This window comes from Trichoplusia ni, chromosome 5 (genome assembly GCF_003590095.1).
Source record: "Trichoplusia ni isolate ovarian cell line Hi5 chromosome 5, tn1, whole genome shotgun sequence".
In the NCBI taxonomy this organism is placed as follows: domain Eukaryota; kingdom Metazoa; phylum Arthropoda; class Insecta; order Lepidoptera; family Noctuidae; genus Trichoplusia; species Trichoplusia ni.
Window position 1 is genome coordinate 10,355,126 of NC_039482.1, and position 18,360 is coordinate 10,373,485.

General features: G+C 35.1%; 2 protein-coding genes across 2 annotated transcripts; one reads left to right on the top strand and one right to left on the bottom strand.

Moving 5' to 3' along the window:
* Positions 1–3,336: 3,336 nt before the first annotated feature.
* On the bottom strand, positions 3,337–10,167 carry LOC113494457 (cathepsin K-like). Its single transcript, XM_026872795.1, has 12 exons — positions 9,844–10,167; positions 9,460–9,556; positions 9,068–9,158; positions 8,631–8,742; positions 8,027–8,156; positions 7,388–7,500; positions 6,707–6,884; positions 5,982–6,211; positions 5,016–5,142; positions 4,609–4,714; positions 4,008–4,192; positions 3,337–3,553 (listed from the first exon to the last, which is right to left on the bottom strand). The coding sequence occupies exons 1-12, from the start codon at positions 9,911–9,913 to the stop codon at positions 3,370–3,372; spliced, it is 1,623 nt and encodes a 540-aa protein (XP_026728596.1). The 5' UTR covers positions 9,914–10,167; the 3' UTR covers positions 3,337–3,369.
* A 4,847-nt stretch (positions 10,168–15,014) lies between these two features.
* LOC113493856 lies at positions 15,015–17,656 on the top strand. The gene is made up of 2 exons (XM_026871888.1): positions 15,015–15,213; positions 17,025–17,656. Exons 1-2 carry the CDS (start codon positions 15,079–15,081, stop codon positions 17,229–17,231), a joined length of 342 nt encoding a protein of 113 aa, XP_026727689.1. The 5' UTR covers positions 15,015–15,078; the 3' UTR covers positions 17,232–17,656.
* The last annotated feature ends 704 nt before the right edge of the window (positions 17,657–18,360 follow it).

The window sequence follows — 18,360 nt, forward strand, 5'->3', positions numbered from 1 at the left end:
TGTCTTTGAGCTTGTTATCAGATGAATTTACGAAAGTCTAAGTATAGCTTCTTCTGATGGAGAAAAGGACTTTTCAAATGTTACTTAGTGAAGGAGACTTCCAGTTTAAAGATAAAATACTTTATTGACGATGCTTTTGTCTAGAATAATTGTCAAATTTTAGAGAAGGTTACATCCCTATTTATTATTTTTATGATTAACCTGAGACTATTTTTAAATAGACACTCTTCATATCTCAAGGACTGGTTTTAGCTTGGAAATAAAACAGTTTCCTTCAAAGCAAGTATTTAAGAAAACCAAGTCAGTCCTTCGATACGAATGTTTATCAGCTGATATCAATATTAAATGATGTAACCACTCACGCGTATTTATCGGGGGTGCCCGACTAGTTTCGGACCCAACCGGAGTCCTTAATCATGAGCAGACGCGGCGGGATCGCTCAGCTGATATCAAGTTTCAAAGGTAAGTCTGCAGCTTTTTTCTTACAAATAGCGAACCGAAATGTTTAGCTTTTTTGCAAATTCTTAAGTAGGTACATTTTCACCAAAATTCTTTTACATTATATTTCTGCCTGTCTGACATGGACTTACATGACCCCGAATACGTAGAAAATGGGTCGAAAATATTCCTACATTTTCGTCTTTAGTTTTTTCTTCATATTTTGAACACGAGTATTAAAATAACTTTGGCTATTAGGATTAAGGATATCTTAAAAGATCCCGGGACGACACCCTTTGCCTCACATTCGAATCTTTAACTAAAACCATTTTAATCGACTTAAAAAGAGTTAGGATATTTTCCGTATTGGATTTAAATCAGAAACTAATCTAACAAAACTCAAGCCGTCATTGTGATCATCTTGCTGTCTCTTTGCTCCAGCGTTCCGTTTATTTAATAACTATTATTTCTTTTGTCTCTAAAATTGATCTCGAATTATTTCCATCAATGCTTGAGGTACTGCTACTATAACGACTACCTGTAAATTTGCATTAAAATATGATCTACCTGTGTTTTAGCTATAGTTACGAGTGTGGATGTCAACTCTTATGCTAAATACTACGTTGTTCTTCTTGCCGTCTACTTTCCAAAGTTTATTAAAATAGCCATACTTAACTTTTATCATAAAATTCGTACAGTTTATACTATATTACGTGGTTATAAATGAAAGTAAGTTTATTCCTGGTTTTTTATATTATTACGAGCTGTGTGTACCAGCAATGTCGCGTGTTTGCCGACAAGAGCATTTAATGTATTGCCTTTAATGAGTTCTACAATTATAACATTGTCGGTAACTTTTATACGTCACTCACAAATGTCACGCGACAAAAATGTATGTCACCTGCTTTTGTAGCTGAGGAATGGGTGTTATTTTAATTTGTTGTTTTGTGTTATGTTAAATAGTTTGACGCCTCAAAATTAGGAGTCGTATTTTTACGGTTGTATACCGACGGGGTAGAATGGAATTGTATTGCTAAGGACTCTACCTCATAAACCGTGATATCTAGATAGTTGCAATTTTTACAGATGATAAAATAAAATTGAGGTGAGCAATTGTGCGGCCATAACTTGGCTAGGTGAAATTTCTTCGTAATTTTATTTATCTTTGGTCTATTAAACTCTAGTAAGTCTGCCTGGCAATTGAGCAGTTTAAATTAAATATTTAAATTACTTTGAATTGAAAACTAAAGTTGAAACTTTAATTTGTATTCAATAATGTCAGCCCATAATGATCCCTCATCTGGGCACAGGCTTTCTAAAATAAAGTAGGTATGAAAAATATTAATATACATAACAAAATTCTTAGTCAAACAGATTCATACGAGGAATTATTAAAATTAAATTCATATGTGTATTCATAATGAAAATGGAAATGTAATTTGCAAATATTTGTTTATGCAAATTGTACCTACACGTAATTTCACGGCTGGTCCTTTTGTACGGGTTGCTAAATACCCTGCCTCATTAGTGTTACGTCATACATACACATGTATAGGAAGTTGTGATAGGAAGAGGAATCTTTTTTCTTTTTTCTTTTTTAGTATAGTGATCTGTGATTTATATTGACTGTATAATTGTACCAAATGTTATGTGTGTTTCGAACATTTATTTTAAATCGTGTTTGCTTGGTTGCGAGTTTGAAAACCTGATTAGATCCGTATATAAGCCAAAGCTCATGTATGATAGAACTTTGACTTAACTTAAACTAAAACCAACTTAAACTATATTCGACAAAGTAATTAATATGACATTTCTTTCTAAGGAAAATTAATGCATTCTCGTTTGATTTTATGAAAAGATACTTATCAGAACATCTAGTACTTAATTAGAATAAACTGCCGAAGATAAAATAAAGCTCTTCGCCCTAAGCCCTTTCTTAATTAAAGGCCTAAAATCAACTAATTTCGTAGACTTATATAAAATCGCGTGAGAGGCCTTACTTATGACATCTTACTATTGTTAACTAGCTCTTACCAGCGACACCGTCCGCTACAAAATGATCCCACGGGAACAGTAAATCGGATAAAAACTATCTTATGTGTTAATCCAGGTTATATAACGGTTTTATAGCTGTCGTCCAAATCCATTCAGTGGCTTTTGCGAGAAAGAGTAAAAATATATACCCTTACAAACTTTCGCGTTAAAATATTAGTAGAATACAGCTCTAGTTTTAAAATGGAGTAATAATATGGTTTTACTTCAAAAGACGTTGTCTTTAGCACCCATATTCCCACATATTGCTGAACATAACATTAACGTCTAAAACGCAATGACAATAACATGTTTTATTTCCAATAAGACTGTTATAGACATCGTATTAAAATGTAATGCCTCTAATAAAATGTGGCTAACCGAAACTTTTATGTAGGCCATTAAAAAGTTTAATAAGTTGATGTTTGAAAATGCCACCAGATGGCGTTCGGCAAGGTAGAAGTAGTTTGTGGAAATGCCAATAGATGGCGGTGATTCAAGTTGTGCTTAAGTTAATGTTTCAGCACGATAGTGCATGAATATTCTAATAGGTGGCGTCAATATAAAAATAGTTTTGATCCAAAAAGAGTAACGGTAATATCAAAATAATAAGTACATAAGTTCAGAGAAAACATTTTGAAATATTATCCAAGAAGTCAACAACATTTGCTTAAAAAGGTGGTTCAATTTTGAAAGCCTGGTTATTGTGTCTGAGTGACTCTATCTTTTGCAATGTCGGGCCACATGCGCCCCGCATTTCTGATAACACTGTCACACCACCTACTTTGCAAACGGCCGCAACGATGATCATCCAGATCAGTAAGGTTTTATTGTTTTAATGTTACTTAATAAAATGAAATAACCAACTCAAAAACACGTGGGATTTATATTAAATATTATTTAAACAATGGGGTAGTACGGCGAGTCGAGCACGAAGCAGTTGTTGTTCTTGGCAGACATGAGGATGTATCCGTCCTCTCCCCAGTCCTCACCCCAGGAGTTCTTCACCAGCCAGTACTCCTCACCGTCACGAACTCCGTACCCGATGACTGTCACTCCGTGGTTCATACCTCCTTCCCAGTCACTAAAGGGAAAGAGGATAAGTGTTTTTATTCAATGGTGTAACTGGCTGTATTTTTATACAGATCTAACACTTTCCAACAGCCGTTTTGTGAGTGCCGTATTTAAAGAGCACAATCGGAACCCTAACAATGGCGGTCTGCTCGTTTTGTCCATCTGTCCGTCCGTCAGCAGACGGTCTCATATAATCCGCTAGTTTTAAGTTTTGATGTTAATTATAACTAATAGGTAACAAATAAACGTATTTTCAAGGATCTTTTATAGAACAGCCAGCATTAAGTGGAATATATTCCTTGAACAGAAACTGAATATCAAAAACTGCAAAAAAGTTTAAAACAGTGAACTTCTAAAAAATCTACCATTCATTAAACTATTATTTTGCCCAAACACAGTTACCTGAAATTTAGTATACATATTATGCCTACGCCATAAAATCCTCATGCACCCAGATGTCTTACCAAGTGAAGTCGTAGTATATTCCGTTAGCGTAGTTCTTCATGAGCGAGCTGGCGTGGATGCCGATGGTGACGGGTCCGTACTTGTAGAGCGCCACCTTGAGTGCGTTCGGGCTGTGCGGGGTGACCTGCGCGAAACCGCGGATCTTGTATGTGGTGGACATGTTCTTGATGCCGCAGTAACCATCCTGACATACAGAAAGACAGGTTCCATCTAGCATAATTATGTATACATTTATACTGTTGTGCAGGTATTTTTTAATGATGACTGGTTGATGATGCCTTGTGCAATGTACATAAATTGTGCTTTAATGTTTAAATTAAAAAATATATTTATTATATTTGTAACTAGTAATAGTCCGAATTTTGTATGATCGCAAATGTCCTTACAACTTTCTCTGAGAACAGTAGAAAAAATAAAATCTGCCTCATTCAGAAATGTTGATATCTGCGGATGATAAATTATTTGCATATTTTCTTTTGGCGAATTAGTCGAATATAATTTTCTTGACGCATAGTTATAGTTAGCAAACAGATTTCATTACGTAGTATTTAATATATGACCAGCTCATTATATTGAGGGCACATAAGGTCCAGAACTTACATTAGCAGTGTAGACTCCGTAGTCCATCTCCGTGGGGATGCCGTGTGTGAGCACGTACTTCATGGCGCCGTCCAGGGTGCCACCGCTGCAGCCCAGGTTGTCATAGCTGAAATACGACAAATAAAAGGGTTGAGCATTAGATACACACAGTTTTAGAGAAGTTTTCGGGTATCTTTGCCACACGAATTAAAGAAAATCTTTCACATGGATTACAAAGTCTCGCTTCTCTAGCACTTGTGCTTACGGGCTTTTCTAGTTAATGAAAATTGACAAAACTTTTTTTTTCAGTCTATTTAAGTTTCTACACTTGTCCAAAAAACCTTATTTCGACCTTACCAAATTACTGAATGTTGCAGAAAAGGTATATCTTAGTCTCCTGGTCTACTTTTAACGCTTTCTCTACTCACCCCCAAGCACAATCGACCAGCGACTGCTCGCTGAGGTCCAGCAGCCTGTCTCCGTTACTCCTGGCGAGGGCTCCCTCAACAGCCGCGGTGGTGGCGAAGGCCCAACAAGAGCCACAGGCATCCTGGTCTGATGAAAAAATGTATATATTTTATGATGCATGTGGCTCCATCCCAAATTCTCTCTTTTGCAAGTAGTAGCAAAAATTTCGAAAATTAGAATTATTAACTAAAATTCAGATGGTTCTGAAATTAATTAATTTTTAACGAAACTGAAGAGTTGCTGTTTAGAGTATTCATAATTTCATATTAAATTAACATAACCTTTAAAAATGAAAGTCGATGAGTTTGACGATCAGGAGTGTAAAAGTTATGAACTAGTTCGTTCAAACTTTGCGAATAAAATCCATTTTAATATTTTATGTTCAATGAAAACCCTTTTCATAACCAATTAGTTTCGAAAAGTCATGAATATTTATGACAACAGTTCGTTTATATTTATAGTTCCAACGTTAAAGTTTTCAGTACTCCATTTATAGATCATTTTCATTTATTCAAAATTAAAAAGCTTCTTTACTTTAAACTTATCAAAAACGTTTACAATTTTTACTTTGTTTCAAGTTGATGCGTTTAAGCTTTTACCAATAAATACATTTTACACCAACACAACAAAGTTAATACATAAAGAATGAGACTGGTCTATCTAGGAGAGAACTATTCCATGACCAGCTGTAACCATGACCGACTGCAACGAGCTATTGTCTATATACAAAGCTGTCTGAATATTATGACGTCCTTCCGACCAATGGGCCGATGACCTAAAAAGGTAGCTAGCTTGGACTGGATGCGAGAGGCGTAGAGATCGGGTGCGGCAGGGGAAGCCTATGTCCAGCAGTCCAGCAGTGGACCTCCATATGCTAAATTGAGGGTTGAGATAAGAAGTAAATATTAACTTAAATAATATCTCACTTTTAACAGGCGTGATAGCTCCCAACACCCTCATGTCGAAGTCTTGAGGCAGCTCCTGCACCAGCTCGTCTACCTCGGTGAGGGTGTGGGGGAACTCCTGCATCTCAGGGTAGGCGTGCTTGGAAGGTCGGGTTCCTGACAATAGCTTCAGCTCCTCATCAGTCCAGTCGGAAAATTTGTTCAGTTCCAGCCTGAAGCCCAAGTTCTGGCGGTTGTGGTTTTCTACCATTCTGGAGGGAATTCAGGTGATTAAGTGACAACTTGAATTGAATGAGGTATCAAGAGATTTTTAGTTACGATTTTACCTTATCAAATGAGAGACTTAATAAATTGATGACTCTAGTTTTTTGGAAAGACAACAGAAAACTGTAGTAATGTTCACTGATATATCATTATTATCACTGGATTTAATAAGTAAAAATCAAAGCTCACCCTAATACGTGTTGGCGAACATAAACAATCTGGATAATTACATAAATGACCGCCATTTTGGTGTCGTTAATTGACAGTTTACTGAAAGCCACACTTTATTTTTGCGTTTTCCGTTAGGCTTACATCGTCATTCATAATAACATTCCTGTATGGTGAAAATTTCTGGAAGCTGTACAACTCTTCTTTTCACTCACGGCTCTTGAGAAAGACAAGTGGAAAAAGAATGGAGAGGCCTTTGTCCAGCAGTGGGACATTCCATGCTTGTAATAATAACATACAACCCTTAACCCTACCTCCAGTTCTTCTCAAAGATCCTCTTCCTCTTGAGATGCTCCTTCTCATGGTAGACCTTGCTGTGGTGGTTCGCGTACATGTCGAAGGCTCTGTCCACATCCTTGGGGATGCTCGGATGGAACAGCTTCATATCCTTCTTGAAGTCTTTACCGATGTAATAGATACCACATTCATCTTCTAGAAATTACCAGAACAGTTTACTTTAATGAATGGTGATGAATTAAATTAATTGTTATATAAGAAAAAATCGTGTCGATGTACGTAATTGAACTTCTCCGAAATGGCTCGACTGATTCTCATGAATTTTTGTGTGTATCAGCTAGCTCTGAGAATAGGCTGAATAGGACAACATCAATTTTTAAAATCCATTTTTTTATTCAAATAACGTTTTCTGTTACATCTAGTTATTATTATACTGTAATGTGATATTGATTATCATTGATTTATTTATTTATTTGCAAAAATTAGGGTACATTACAGTTGTTCAAACTTTACAGTTTAGTCCTTATACACATTTCATCGTATTCACAGTATGCAAGTTTAACATAGTGCTAAAATTTACTAAAATTACAATCGTATTAAGTACATTATTGTCATGTCAAATTATAGGTATAAATCGCATAACTAAATATTCGATAAAGCATAACTTCTAACGATATCTAATAAGCTCATCGTCTTACCGTCTTCAACGGTGACATCGTCCTCGTCGACCGTGTCCTTGAAGTCGAAGTAATTGGTGATGACGTGTCCAGTAACTTCGCCAATAATGAAGTTGTACTCCTTGGTAACCTCTCTGGAAAGACAACTTATATTAGGGAAAACCCAACAAAGGTTGGCCCTACATTTTGTACAACACACCAAATTTTCAAATTAATGAACTTGTGGTACAAGAACTTAATTAAAACCGCTTTTTATACTTGACCATTTTTTTTTAAACTTTGAATTTGGGTAGTAGGCTCTAAAACTAAAGTTATTCTGTCGCTGTGATATATTTTTTTAGAAACAAAAATTTGGTTCGTGCTGATTGAGATGGATTGCCGTCCCATCGGGATATGAGAGTCAGGTAAAAGATAGCACATGTGTTGGCACAAACTGTAACTAACGCATAGACTACTACTACTAAAGTACTGATGGACTTAGACGATACTCGGTACACAGATAGTTTTTAACCATAATGAACACATAGGATAGTTTTCATCCCGATTTTTGTTCCCGTGGCATCAATTTGTAGTGTTGGGTTAATTTGTTAGTAATATTTTGAATGGGAACTAGAAAAAGAGCAATAAAAAATTTGAAAACTTGATAGAAGTAGTACTAACTGTACAGGAATATCGACGCCCTCCTTCGTCTTGAACACGTAGAGCGTGGTCTCCCGCACCAGCCGGTCCTCGTACGCCTCGCTGCTGCTCCAGATGTCCACCACCTTGTCGTAGATCCTCATCGATTGACCTTGAATCATAATTTGATACTAAACTACCACTACGGCTTCTAAATAACTTTCACATTGTGCTTTAGAAAAGCTTAGTTTTGTTTTTTTTTTTTCAATTGATTAAAATGGAACACCGTAATCATACTCCAATGTCTGACCGTGTATACCTAAGCTATATCTCATTAACCGTAACAGACATACAGTGTAAATTTTCACAAGTGTGTTTTGTTGCCGGTTTAAGAAAAAATAAAAGTTGAAGAGCAACTTTTGATGGGGGATCAATTTCCTTTGCATATTGGATAGTCTATTTTTCTACTTAATCGGACCTATTTTTACCAATTGACGTATGCAGTACTTACATGACCAAAAAATAGCTATCCAATTATTTTTCAACAATTTGCTGCATAAAACAAAAACAAAACAATAAATTGTGTTCTAAAATATGGTTTAAATATTCAGTTAAAATTAATAATATTTTACATACTCAAACTTACCAGTATAGTTCAACTCGGAGACGTCGGGTAGGAAGTCATACTGCTCATCCTCGTCGCTGGTCTCGTAGCAGACCTGCTCATTGGTCACCTCCTCAGTGGTCACCGGGTGAATCTAACAAACGAATTGAAACTGCTTAGATAAATACTTCGAACGAATATCTTGACATCTACCACTGGAGTTGTGATAACGACTATCGTTCTCACAAGCAAAATATTACTAGTTTGAGAGGTGTCGGTAGATCTATTTTTTTCCCTGACTGATGACCGAAATAACAAGAAAAAGTAGAAGGAGGGGAAATGCGGAACGAGGGTGACTTTTAGTTCAAAAAAATTTATGAAAACCTAAATCGACTGCAAGGAGATGGTGATCGATAGAATTGTGATTAATCGATCAAAATGCGTATGCGTAGGACCATAAAAAAAGAAGTTTGCCTTACCGAGAATACATTGCCGGTGTCTCCATAGTAATACTTCTTGACATTTCCTCCGTAGAAGTCTATGCGGGAACGATTTGTTTCACTATTGTACCTGAGGATGACAAAAACGTTATTAAATATCTCAAAAACTGCATAAATATCATCACTTAATTTTTTTCACATTTTTTTTAATAAACTGTGTTCTAAAGATCCCATTTGGAAAAGGCCGCGACTGTTTCCTCTAGAAATCTGTATTTTTTGTGGTTTCTGGCCAGTTTTACAATTATCATAATTAAAACTTTTCCATATGCATTCAAACTCATCAGAATGTAACAGAAATTGAATTAGAATACAATATATTTTTTTTACTTGGCTATAGAGGCTGGTATTAATACAGAAGAGGAATGACTTACCAAATTTCAAAGGGTTCTTTTAACGTTGATTTAAAGTCTAGCTTCTCCCCTTTAAAGTGGTATACTGATGGCCAGACAATCTCATATTCTTCGTCCTCTGTAACAAAAAAATAGTCCCAAAATAAATGTAGGTAAGTGTCGCTGTTTTATAGCAGCAAGTCTGTAGAGGTTCATAAAAGCTATCGAAAAATAATTACTGATCAAATATAATAAATGACACGAGATAAGGTAACGAAATCCATCTGGATAATAAATATTTATGAGGCTAGCAAATAATAATGTATACCTCGTAAAAAGAAACAAAAAAGAATTTCTAGAAGCTCCAGATGCAGCCTTTCAAAGCTAAGGTGTCAAAGACACACAAACTTATTAAAATTTACTTACTTAATAAAGTGTATCCAAACGATAAATTAAAAAAGAAGTACAAAACGAAAAAGGCGGGAAGCGCCGCCATTTTGTTCGCTCAGTGACGGATTGACACACATATTGCGAAATTCCACACATTTTATAGAGAAATAGTTTCATTTAGGCTTGTTACACACTGTAGCTTTTTAGAGTAGATTATCAAAAAAAAACTGTTCACGTTTTCCGTACATGTCGATGTTTGTTACAACATCATAACAGCAAATAAATTTGCAAAAAGCAAAGATCAAAGATAGGTAATAAAAACAGAAGCGAGACAAGTTCCTAACCACTCACTTAAACTTAATTATCATAAAATTATCCTCCAATTTCTGTACTATATTTACACTAATCATTTGTTTCCTTAAGAAATAAACGGAGCAAAACTTTTCACGTCGGCTTAATACAAGACTATTCCAATAGGGGTTTTAACTCTCCGAGGAATTCCTTTTGCTGGCAATTCTTTTAAGGAGCCCAGTTGTATTCGAAGTATTTGTGACGAGAGCATGATCATCATGACATCTGTCACAATAGTGTAGAGGCATTTACCTATCTATGATCTATTGACAATACCACATTTAAAACGAGCTTATCTGACAATTTTTAAAGGGTTTTGAACTTTTGAACGACGACAGTAAAGTATCAGTCACATTTTGTTTTCTCTTCTTTATCCAATCTGTGCACAGACCCTTAGATCATTAACCTAATTTAAATTCGATAAACAGGGATTTGATTAACGAGATTTCAACTTAATAATTCAGTTTTTTTGCAGTTAATCACTGAACTGATTATTTTTATGACATTAACTAGATATGATTAGAATATAGTTGTACCGTGTAGATTATACAGTTATTACATAACATATTCGATTAGTAACATATTGTTACTATGGTCTAAGGTCTACTACCACTAGCCTGGTCAGACATTAGATATCAGGTTATGAAGATGTAAGATAGAAGGTTTTCAATCGGATCAATAGAGCACGCCCGATCTTGTACTGCTCTGCCCCTATTAATCATGGCAAGGTGGTATATATAATTATATCATGGAAACTCGATACATGGGTTATCTAACGCTGAGAGTTTTTTTAATACCTGTAGTTCTTTCAAACATAGAAGCTCTTCAGCATTAAAATATTAATATGGGTTAAACAACTCACAAAAATCATTTTCTTATTATATTCACACGATTTATTCTTTAGTGTTACTTAAAGCTGATCACCACATAATATCGCAGTTAATTTCTAACCCGCAACAGAATCCGCGGGCAAAACTAGCATGGGCTAAAGAAAAATAAATTGGTGTTTGTCAAATAAATTTAGATGTTTTTATTTGTTAAATTAATTGACATCTTTTTTTACCGTAACAACGGTTGCTTTACCTCGATCTTCAGTTCATGTTTCTTGTTATAACGTCAACAGGAATACATCATTCCTAAAAAAACTGTCATACTATCACGGTTCATGAGATACAGCCTGATAACAGACCGACTGACAAGATTGCCTCAGTAACATAATTTAGTTTTATCCTTTGGAACGCAACCCTTTGATTCTGAACAAATCTATATAGACCATAACACGTGATATAGACCTGCAGTGCCTAATCGGTAGCTACTAAGTCTAGTATAAAACTCTCACTGGCCTGCCTTTTCCAAACTATGTTGGGGTCGGCTTCCAGTCTAACCGGATTCAGCTTATTACCAGTGTTTTACAAGGAGCGACTGCCTATCTGACCTCCTCAACCCAGTAACCTGAGCAACACGATACCCCTTGGTTAGACTGGTTGTCAGACTTTTGAAGGTTCCGACTACCTGTAACGACTGTCAAAGATGTATGAATAACAGCCAGACTGCCCGGGACCCACAATTTAACGTGTCTTCCGAAAGTGGTACATAGCCATATAGTATCTAGTATATAGCTCTATACTACCATAATCACTTCTTACTTCACATCCGCGCAAACAATTCTAACATTTCATGTCGATCTTGTCAAACACACGTTTACAACAGAATTGCGATATGATCACGCTACTTATAAACATGGGTGTAGACAGCTCATTACATCTCAAGGTTCAAACTTAATGATCTTGTGTTTTCGGAGACAGTTTTGAGGTTAACCCACTTACTATGAAAACTAACTATTGGACTGTTTACAGTGTGGAAGCGAGTCGGGGATTCTTATTCGTAGAGCGCCATCTCTCTTACTCAATAGCACTCTCTTGTTTTAAGATACCAGAGTGCAGGTTGATAAAGTGGATTAGTCAATGTAATATTCAAAATTGGAAAGTTATACTCAGATGTTCAGTAATTAATCTTGTCTGTTGGTGAAAGGCTGCAATTAATCAAAGAAGATCCTAGTATCCAAATAAATTATTGGATAATTGATTATCAATCACAGATCTGAGTTATGAAGCTTTTTATATATAATTGTTTAGTTATTATACTTACCGCTGTCTTAAAGACCGTCACTGATCAAAAATCTGTCCCTATTATAGGTGAAAATGATCATACTATCCTACTCCTACTATTAACAACGCGAAGGTTTATATGTATGGATATTTGTTCGTTTTAATGCAAAAACCACTGAACGGACTTAGACGAAACTTCCTGTAGGATAGTTTTATCCCGATTTGTGAGAGTGGGATTATTTTCAATTTGCCCACGCACGCAGGCGAGGTAGTGCAAAATAAAATGCAAAAACAAATAGTCTTTAACACCGTTTGGTCAGTAGCTTGCATAATAATATGCAATAACTATGAAACAAATAATAAAGCATGTCGTAGTGGCCTAACAATTTCCTTTACAAGAGTTACCCAGATAGAACAATGCGACATCTTGAAAGTTATATCTTCAGTGTGACCTCTTCATACATCGTATTAAATGACTTGACGACTGTCAAATGTCAACGTTGGAGAGTTAGGACCAACGGGTGTCACAAGCTTGTGGTTTGTAGTTGGGGTACATGGTCAGGGGCTCCGTGAGACGAATAGTAAAAATCATAAAGAACACTCTTGGAAGAAGATCGTTTTTAAATCTGTACTCTATACTTTTTTAATATATGAAGCTGAAGATTTGTTTGTTTGTTTGAGCGCGCTAATCTCAGGAACTACTAGTTCAAATTGAAAAAATATTTTTATGTTGAATAGACCATTCATCGAGGAAGGTTTAAGGCTATATTCCATCACGCTGCGACTAATAGGAGCAAAGATACAATGAAAAATGTGGAAAAAAAACGTGAAATGTGTATAAATCATAACTTATATCTTCTGACCACGCGGACGAAGTCGCGGGCAACAGCTAGCCTTATATAATATTGTTATTTAGATTTAGAAAGCGAATGCCTCTATATAGGAACTTAATAAATCTACAAAAATAGAAACAGATTTGGGAAAAAAAACCCCATGCTTCGGCCATTATAAATAGCAGATTCGGGGCCCTGACTTGCAACGAGACATACCCATACATTGACATCAATGATTGTGGAACTGTCACTTGAGTAGGCTGTAATTAGGCTATAATGACCAATACTCAATGTTACCAAATATGACCCGATTATCACAGTATTACAGCTATCGTAACAGTTTGGATTTTCCAACGGATGTCACATAAACTACGTATTTGCATGTAAAACACTCTATAATTTGCTGCCAATTGTTTCTATATCATCACCCCTGTTATGTTGAAATAGGTGAGCAGTGCTTGTTGCGTAATCAATGACTTAGTATTTGATGCTAACTTAGTAGGTTGATAGTACATTTAAGTGGTAGTCGAGTATATGTGTGTGTGTGTGTGTGTCAATTGATTGCTACAGGTTCGTTAAACTGGAGGTAATTGATTATTTATTTTCGTATATAATTCTTTGTGTCATAAAAAATCAGTTAGGTATAATTTTTATGCTACTGAAAAACACAACATGTTTTAGTGTCAACTCAACATTGTTGTGTGTAAGATATTCATTTTGAAACAAAAAAAAATTAAAAACGATTAACTTTTATCCTTTATTTTAATAGCCTATACTAGCTAAGCTTAAATTTATTAATATCGATTTAGTGGTTTAATATAACAGGAAAATGCAGACAGGCAGATAAAATCTGCTTTTATTCCTGGTCATGGCACAAAGGACTTAAGGATGGATCTATTGATAAAAAACCTTTCAATTTTCAAATAGTGATGTAGCACTAAATAACAGTATAAATCTCAAAAAATAGTTAATATTTGAAAAATTTATAAAGAAGTCATTAAACTTCACAAACAGGTACATGTTCGTGAATCATCTGACACAGATTGCGCGTGCGCATTTGTTTACGATCTCCAAAACAGACAACATTGACATTGTAGGTACTAACGTTTTGTATGACTCGCAGCCTCATTAATACCGCTCTTTATAAAATTAGGATGTGGTCACAAAGAAGGCTGTTAAGGTTATCAATACGAAATAAAGGAAATTAAAACGTGAAATAAAGGTCATTTCTGTCCCATACAAATTAGATCAAGTTTGGCTCAGTTCTTTTAATTTGAAGTCGGTTGCATGTTTTTCTTGATAAAACAATGTTATTTTTTGTTATATAAGTGTCAGTATTACAGCATTTGTGATTTTTTTTTGTCTAGCTAGCATAATTCATGAGTTACAACGTGATGACGGATGGACCGTTAAAGTTTATTTGTAACGACGTGTCAACTAGTATTCCGTGTGGCGCTAACAATAAAAATATCTAGAATATTCCATTCAAAAAATCTGTATGAAATCTTTTTTTCCTCTAGCCCACTGTATCCCACAGCTGGGCAAAGGCCTCTCCCAAATCCTTTCACGACTCTATATTCTGGGCCGCATGGAACCAGCCCGCGCGGTAAGCGTTGAGGTCGTCTCGCCACCACTTCCTAGCTCTGAAATCAATTATATTAAGAACTAGCTGTTGGCCCCGACTTCGTCTGCGTGGTTTGGTTAGGTTAGTTAGAAATAAGTTAAGAATATTTGAATGGAAGCAATCGAAAATGAATATTTTTCCCCGTTTTTGCTACATTTTCCATTATATCTTTGCTCCTATTAGTTGCAGCGTGATGTTATGTAGCCTAAAACCTAAAACGATGAAAGGTCTATTAAAAACAAAAAGATTTCTTCAATTTGAACCAGTAGTTCCTGAGATTAGCGCGTTTAAACAAACAAACTCTTCAGCTTTATATTATTAGTATAGATTTGCGTCATGATGTTCGCCGCTCTACATGTATATACGAGCAAAGATAACGGGATTTACAGCTGATCGTCCACATCGGATGTGTGTCGTGTGCTGCGTATTTAAACTACAACAAACTTTATTCCGCATTAAAATGTACCGAGACGCCAACATGAATATTTTGGTGAGTACTTTTTGTTTATTATGATCTAGTTTTCATATCAGACGGGTCATCACATGACTCCTCCCATTTTGGGTTATGCGGAAGGTAAAAGGTAAGTCTTTTACTGACTTAACCCCACAGATATTCCTTCTTTTGCCCTTTGTGCAATGGAGCTGTGGTAGCTCTTTCCGCTGCCGGCAGGCATCAGTCATAAAGGGCTCCACATGTCTCTGATATGTGTGTCTGACAAACAAAACTGTTTTTTTGTCAAGTTATTGTTCTAGTAAAGTTATTAGCATTGTTCTAGATTTCGACTTAAATAACAATAACATCAGGATGAAAACCCAATTGTGCAAAAGTATTGGTAAAATCGCGTAGTTCAACTTGAAAATGTCTTATTTTCGATTAAAGATCAAATGATCATTCTGCTAACAATCGCAGCTCGAAGAACTCTTTTATTGAATAAAATGTTTTTTAGGAAATTCCCCATAAAAACTGATGTAGTTATCTCCATTTAAAACAAACATTCTATAAACATAAATTCATAAAACAGTTTTTTTTTTATTATTTATCAAATAATAAGTAACAAACCAGTAGAAGCAGGATAAATACGTTATGTATGTATAGGTACCTAATTAATTATTTTTAAAGTTATTATTTTCGTTATCAATTAAACACCTCACTTTATTTCGTTTAGGGATTACCAGATGAATTATTAAAGTTTTCCTTTAACCTTTGTAGGAAGTAATAATAGCTTTGTAATAAAAATAATTATTCGTTCGTATAGAGATATTTGAATAAAACCATTTGCAATACAAATAACATTAAAAACCCTTCGAAGTAAATAAATAAAAGCCAAATACATTAAAAGAAAAAAAACGAAAAGCTTTATAACTGGACAACACCAATCATTTTACATGTGTACCTAACTACTAAATTTAATTACAAACTTACAAAAATTTACTTAATTATTGCCTAATCACATAAGCCTAAATAAATATGTGAACAATGCAACTTAATCATGTAGATTCATGGAAATCCGTCAGTTTTCGTGTGAACCTTGTATTGTGTCTAATTATTGCAACTATTCAATTAATTATATCCAAGGTTCGGATCAACTGCTGCAGGGATCATGGGGCAATAATAAAGTAATTATTTAATTTGTACAACATTATGTTTTACTAGCTGTTGCCCGCGACTTCATCCGCGTGGTTAGAAGATGCTTTATACCTGCCCTGATTTTTTCCACATTTTCCATTGTATCTTCGCTCCTATTAGTCGCAGCGTGATGGTATATAGCCTAACACCTTCCTCGATGAATGGTCTATTTAATACAAAAAAAAAATGAAAAAGATCTTTTCAATTTGAACCAACAGTTCCTGAGATTAGCGCGTTCAAACAAACAAACCAACTCTTCAGCTTTATATATTAATAAGTATAGAGTATAGATATAGATATAGATAGTGTAATTTCTGGGTACAGGCAGCACATTACATAAATCAATTAATTTATACTTTAAAACTATAAAATCGAAAAACTTTTTTTAATATGAACAATATATTTTTGTAAGACTCATTTTCTTCTGGGGTCTGGTATCTAGCCGGGATACGTGAGGTCGTGAGTTCGATATTTTGGTTCCACCCAGGACAAATGTTTGTGTTATGAGTACGGTATCGTTGCATGTTTGAATGTATTTTTTATAACGTACATGTATAAATAAATATGTAGGTATGTTTATCAGTTATCTAGTACACATAATTCTGTATATTATGACTAGATGGCGATGTGTGAGAGTTATGGAATATTAATAAAATATTTATATTTAATTCCAGCTATTCCTAACCATCATAACGGCGTCTCTTCAGCTGGTATCACCAGCTCCCACCCACATGCAGGAGTTCGAGATGTTGATGCTGAACCAGCTCAACAAGTCCTGGTACAAACCAAAGCCACCCCATGAGTACCCCTTGAAGGGAGAGTACCCTTGCGAGGGAGGGATCTGCAGGACCGAGACCAGGAGAAGACTGTTTAAAGACTGAAGATCAGTTATTCTAGATTAACAAATACGTGTTAATATATTTAAGAGGCTCGGCTGTATGCAAGAATAATGAACGAAAATATAAATGTCATGATGTTTATTTAATTGTCAAATGTGAGAGGAAGCAAGAAGATTGAAGTTAGTAGAGCTGAAAAAAAAAGTTATTTTTGACTTACATAATTGTCCCTTTCAATGGGCACTGAGACAATTCTCCTAACCTCCTAATAATAAAAACGGCCTATTTAAAATGCCTCTCTCATGAATTCAAGTGAAAACAATAGTTTAACATACCATAATACCGTCTTCGATAACCAGTTATCTACTTTTGGTAAGTTTTCTAGTTCATGTGACGTTTAATTCTACACTTAAGATTTACTGTACGCAAAACCTGTTGAAGTAATTTTAATTAAATTAATTTTCTTGAAATTTTCTTTAATATTTTATCCTCTCACATGTGTAAGTAATTCAATCATTTTGGGATTTTAAGGCGTTAGTTGGTAAGTATAAATCAAGCATAAAGCATTAAAAAACGCAGTACTTAGGTAGCTCTAACTTCAAACAAGAAATTTAAATCAAACGCTAAATTGACTTTCAAAAGCGCAGTCTTCATTAAAACCTTGGTAATGTCAGACAGAGTAGAGCGAGCGGCTGACCCGAGCAACCTTTAACGAAACTTGCACGAATAGCTCTGTGCCCTATATAAACACAGAAAAAGCGAACAAGCCTTGATCTGATAGAAAGTAAAAAATATTTTTTAGAACTAAATGTTGTACAAGAAGTTTTAATTCTAGAAGGTAATAAAATGAAATGAAGAATAAAAAATCTCAACAATATTAGGGTTTTTTTTTTTGCGTAATGCCATCAAAAAATCTACACAAATACAGATTTCCTCTCTTAGAAAGATCGCTTCTTGGTCCACGATCCCTTTAAAAACCTCTGATATCAATTAACCACGTCACAATTAAAATAATAATTACCTAAAATTATAAACACTATCTTCTTAGATAATCGCGAAATTCTTAAGGTTTTCACAATATCTCCGCTCGTTTTAAAGCATCCAGCCAGTTTGAAATTGGCTGTATAAGTGCGCGGCCGTCGCCTCAAGTGATAACAAAAATTACGCGCAAAAA

Coding starts and splice junctions, on each gene's coding strand:
- LOC113494457 (XM_026872795.1), bottom strand. CDS start 9,913: ATGGCGGCGCTTCCCGCCTTTTTCGTTTTGTACTTCTTTTTTAATTTA. Junction 9,557..9,843: donor GTTTGGATACACTTTATTAA/GTAAGTAAATTT, acceptor TTTTTGTTACAG/AGGACGAAGAATATGAGATT. Junction 3,554..4,007: donor ATATACTACGACTTCACTTG/GTAAGACATCTG, acceptor CTTTCCCTTTAG/TGACTGGGAAGGAGGTATGA.
- LOC113493856 (XM_026871888.1), top strand. CDS start 15,079: ATGTATATACGAGCAAAGATAACGGGATTTACAGCTGATCGTCCACAT. Junction 15,214..17,024: donor ACGCCAACATGAATATTTTG/GTGAGTACTTTT, acceptor ATTTAATTCCAG/CTATTCCTAACCATCATAAC.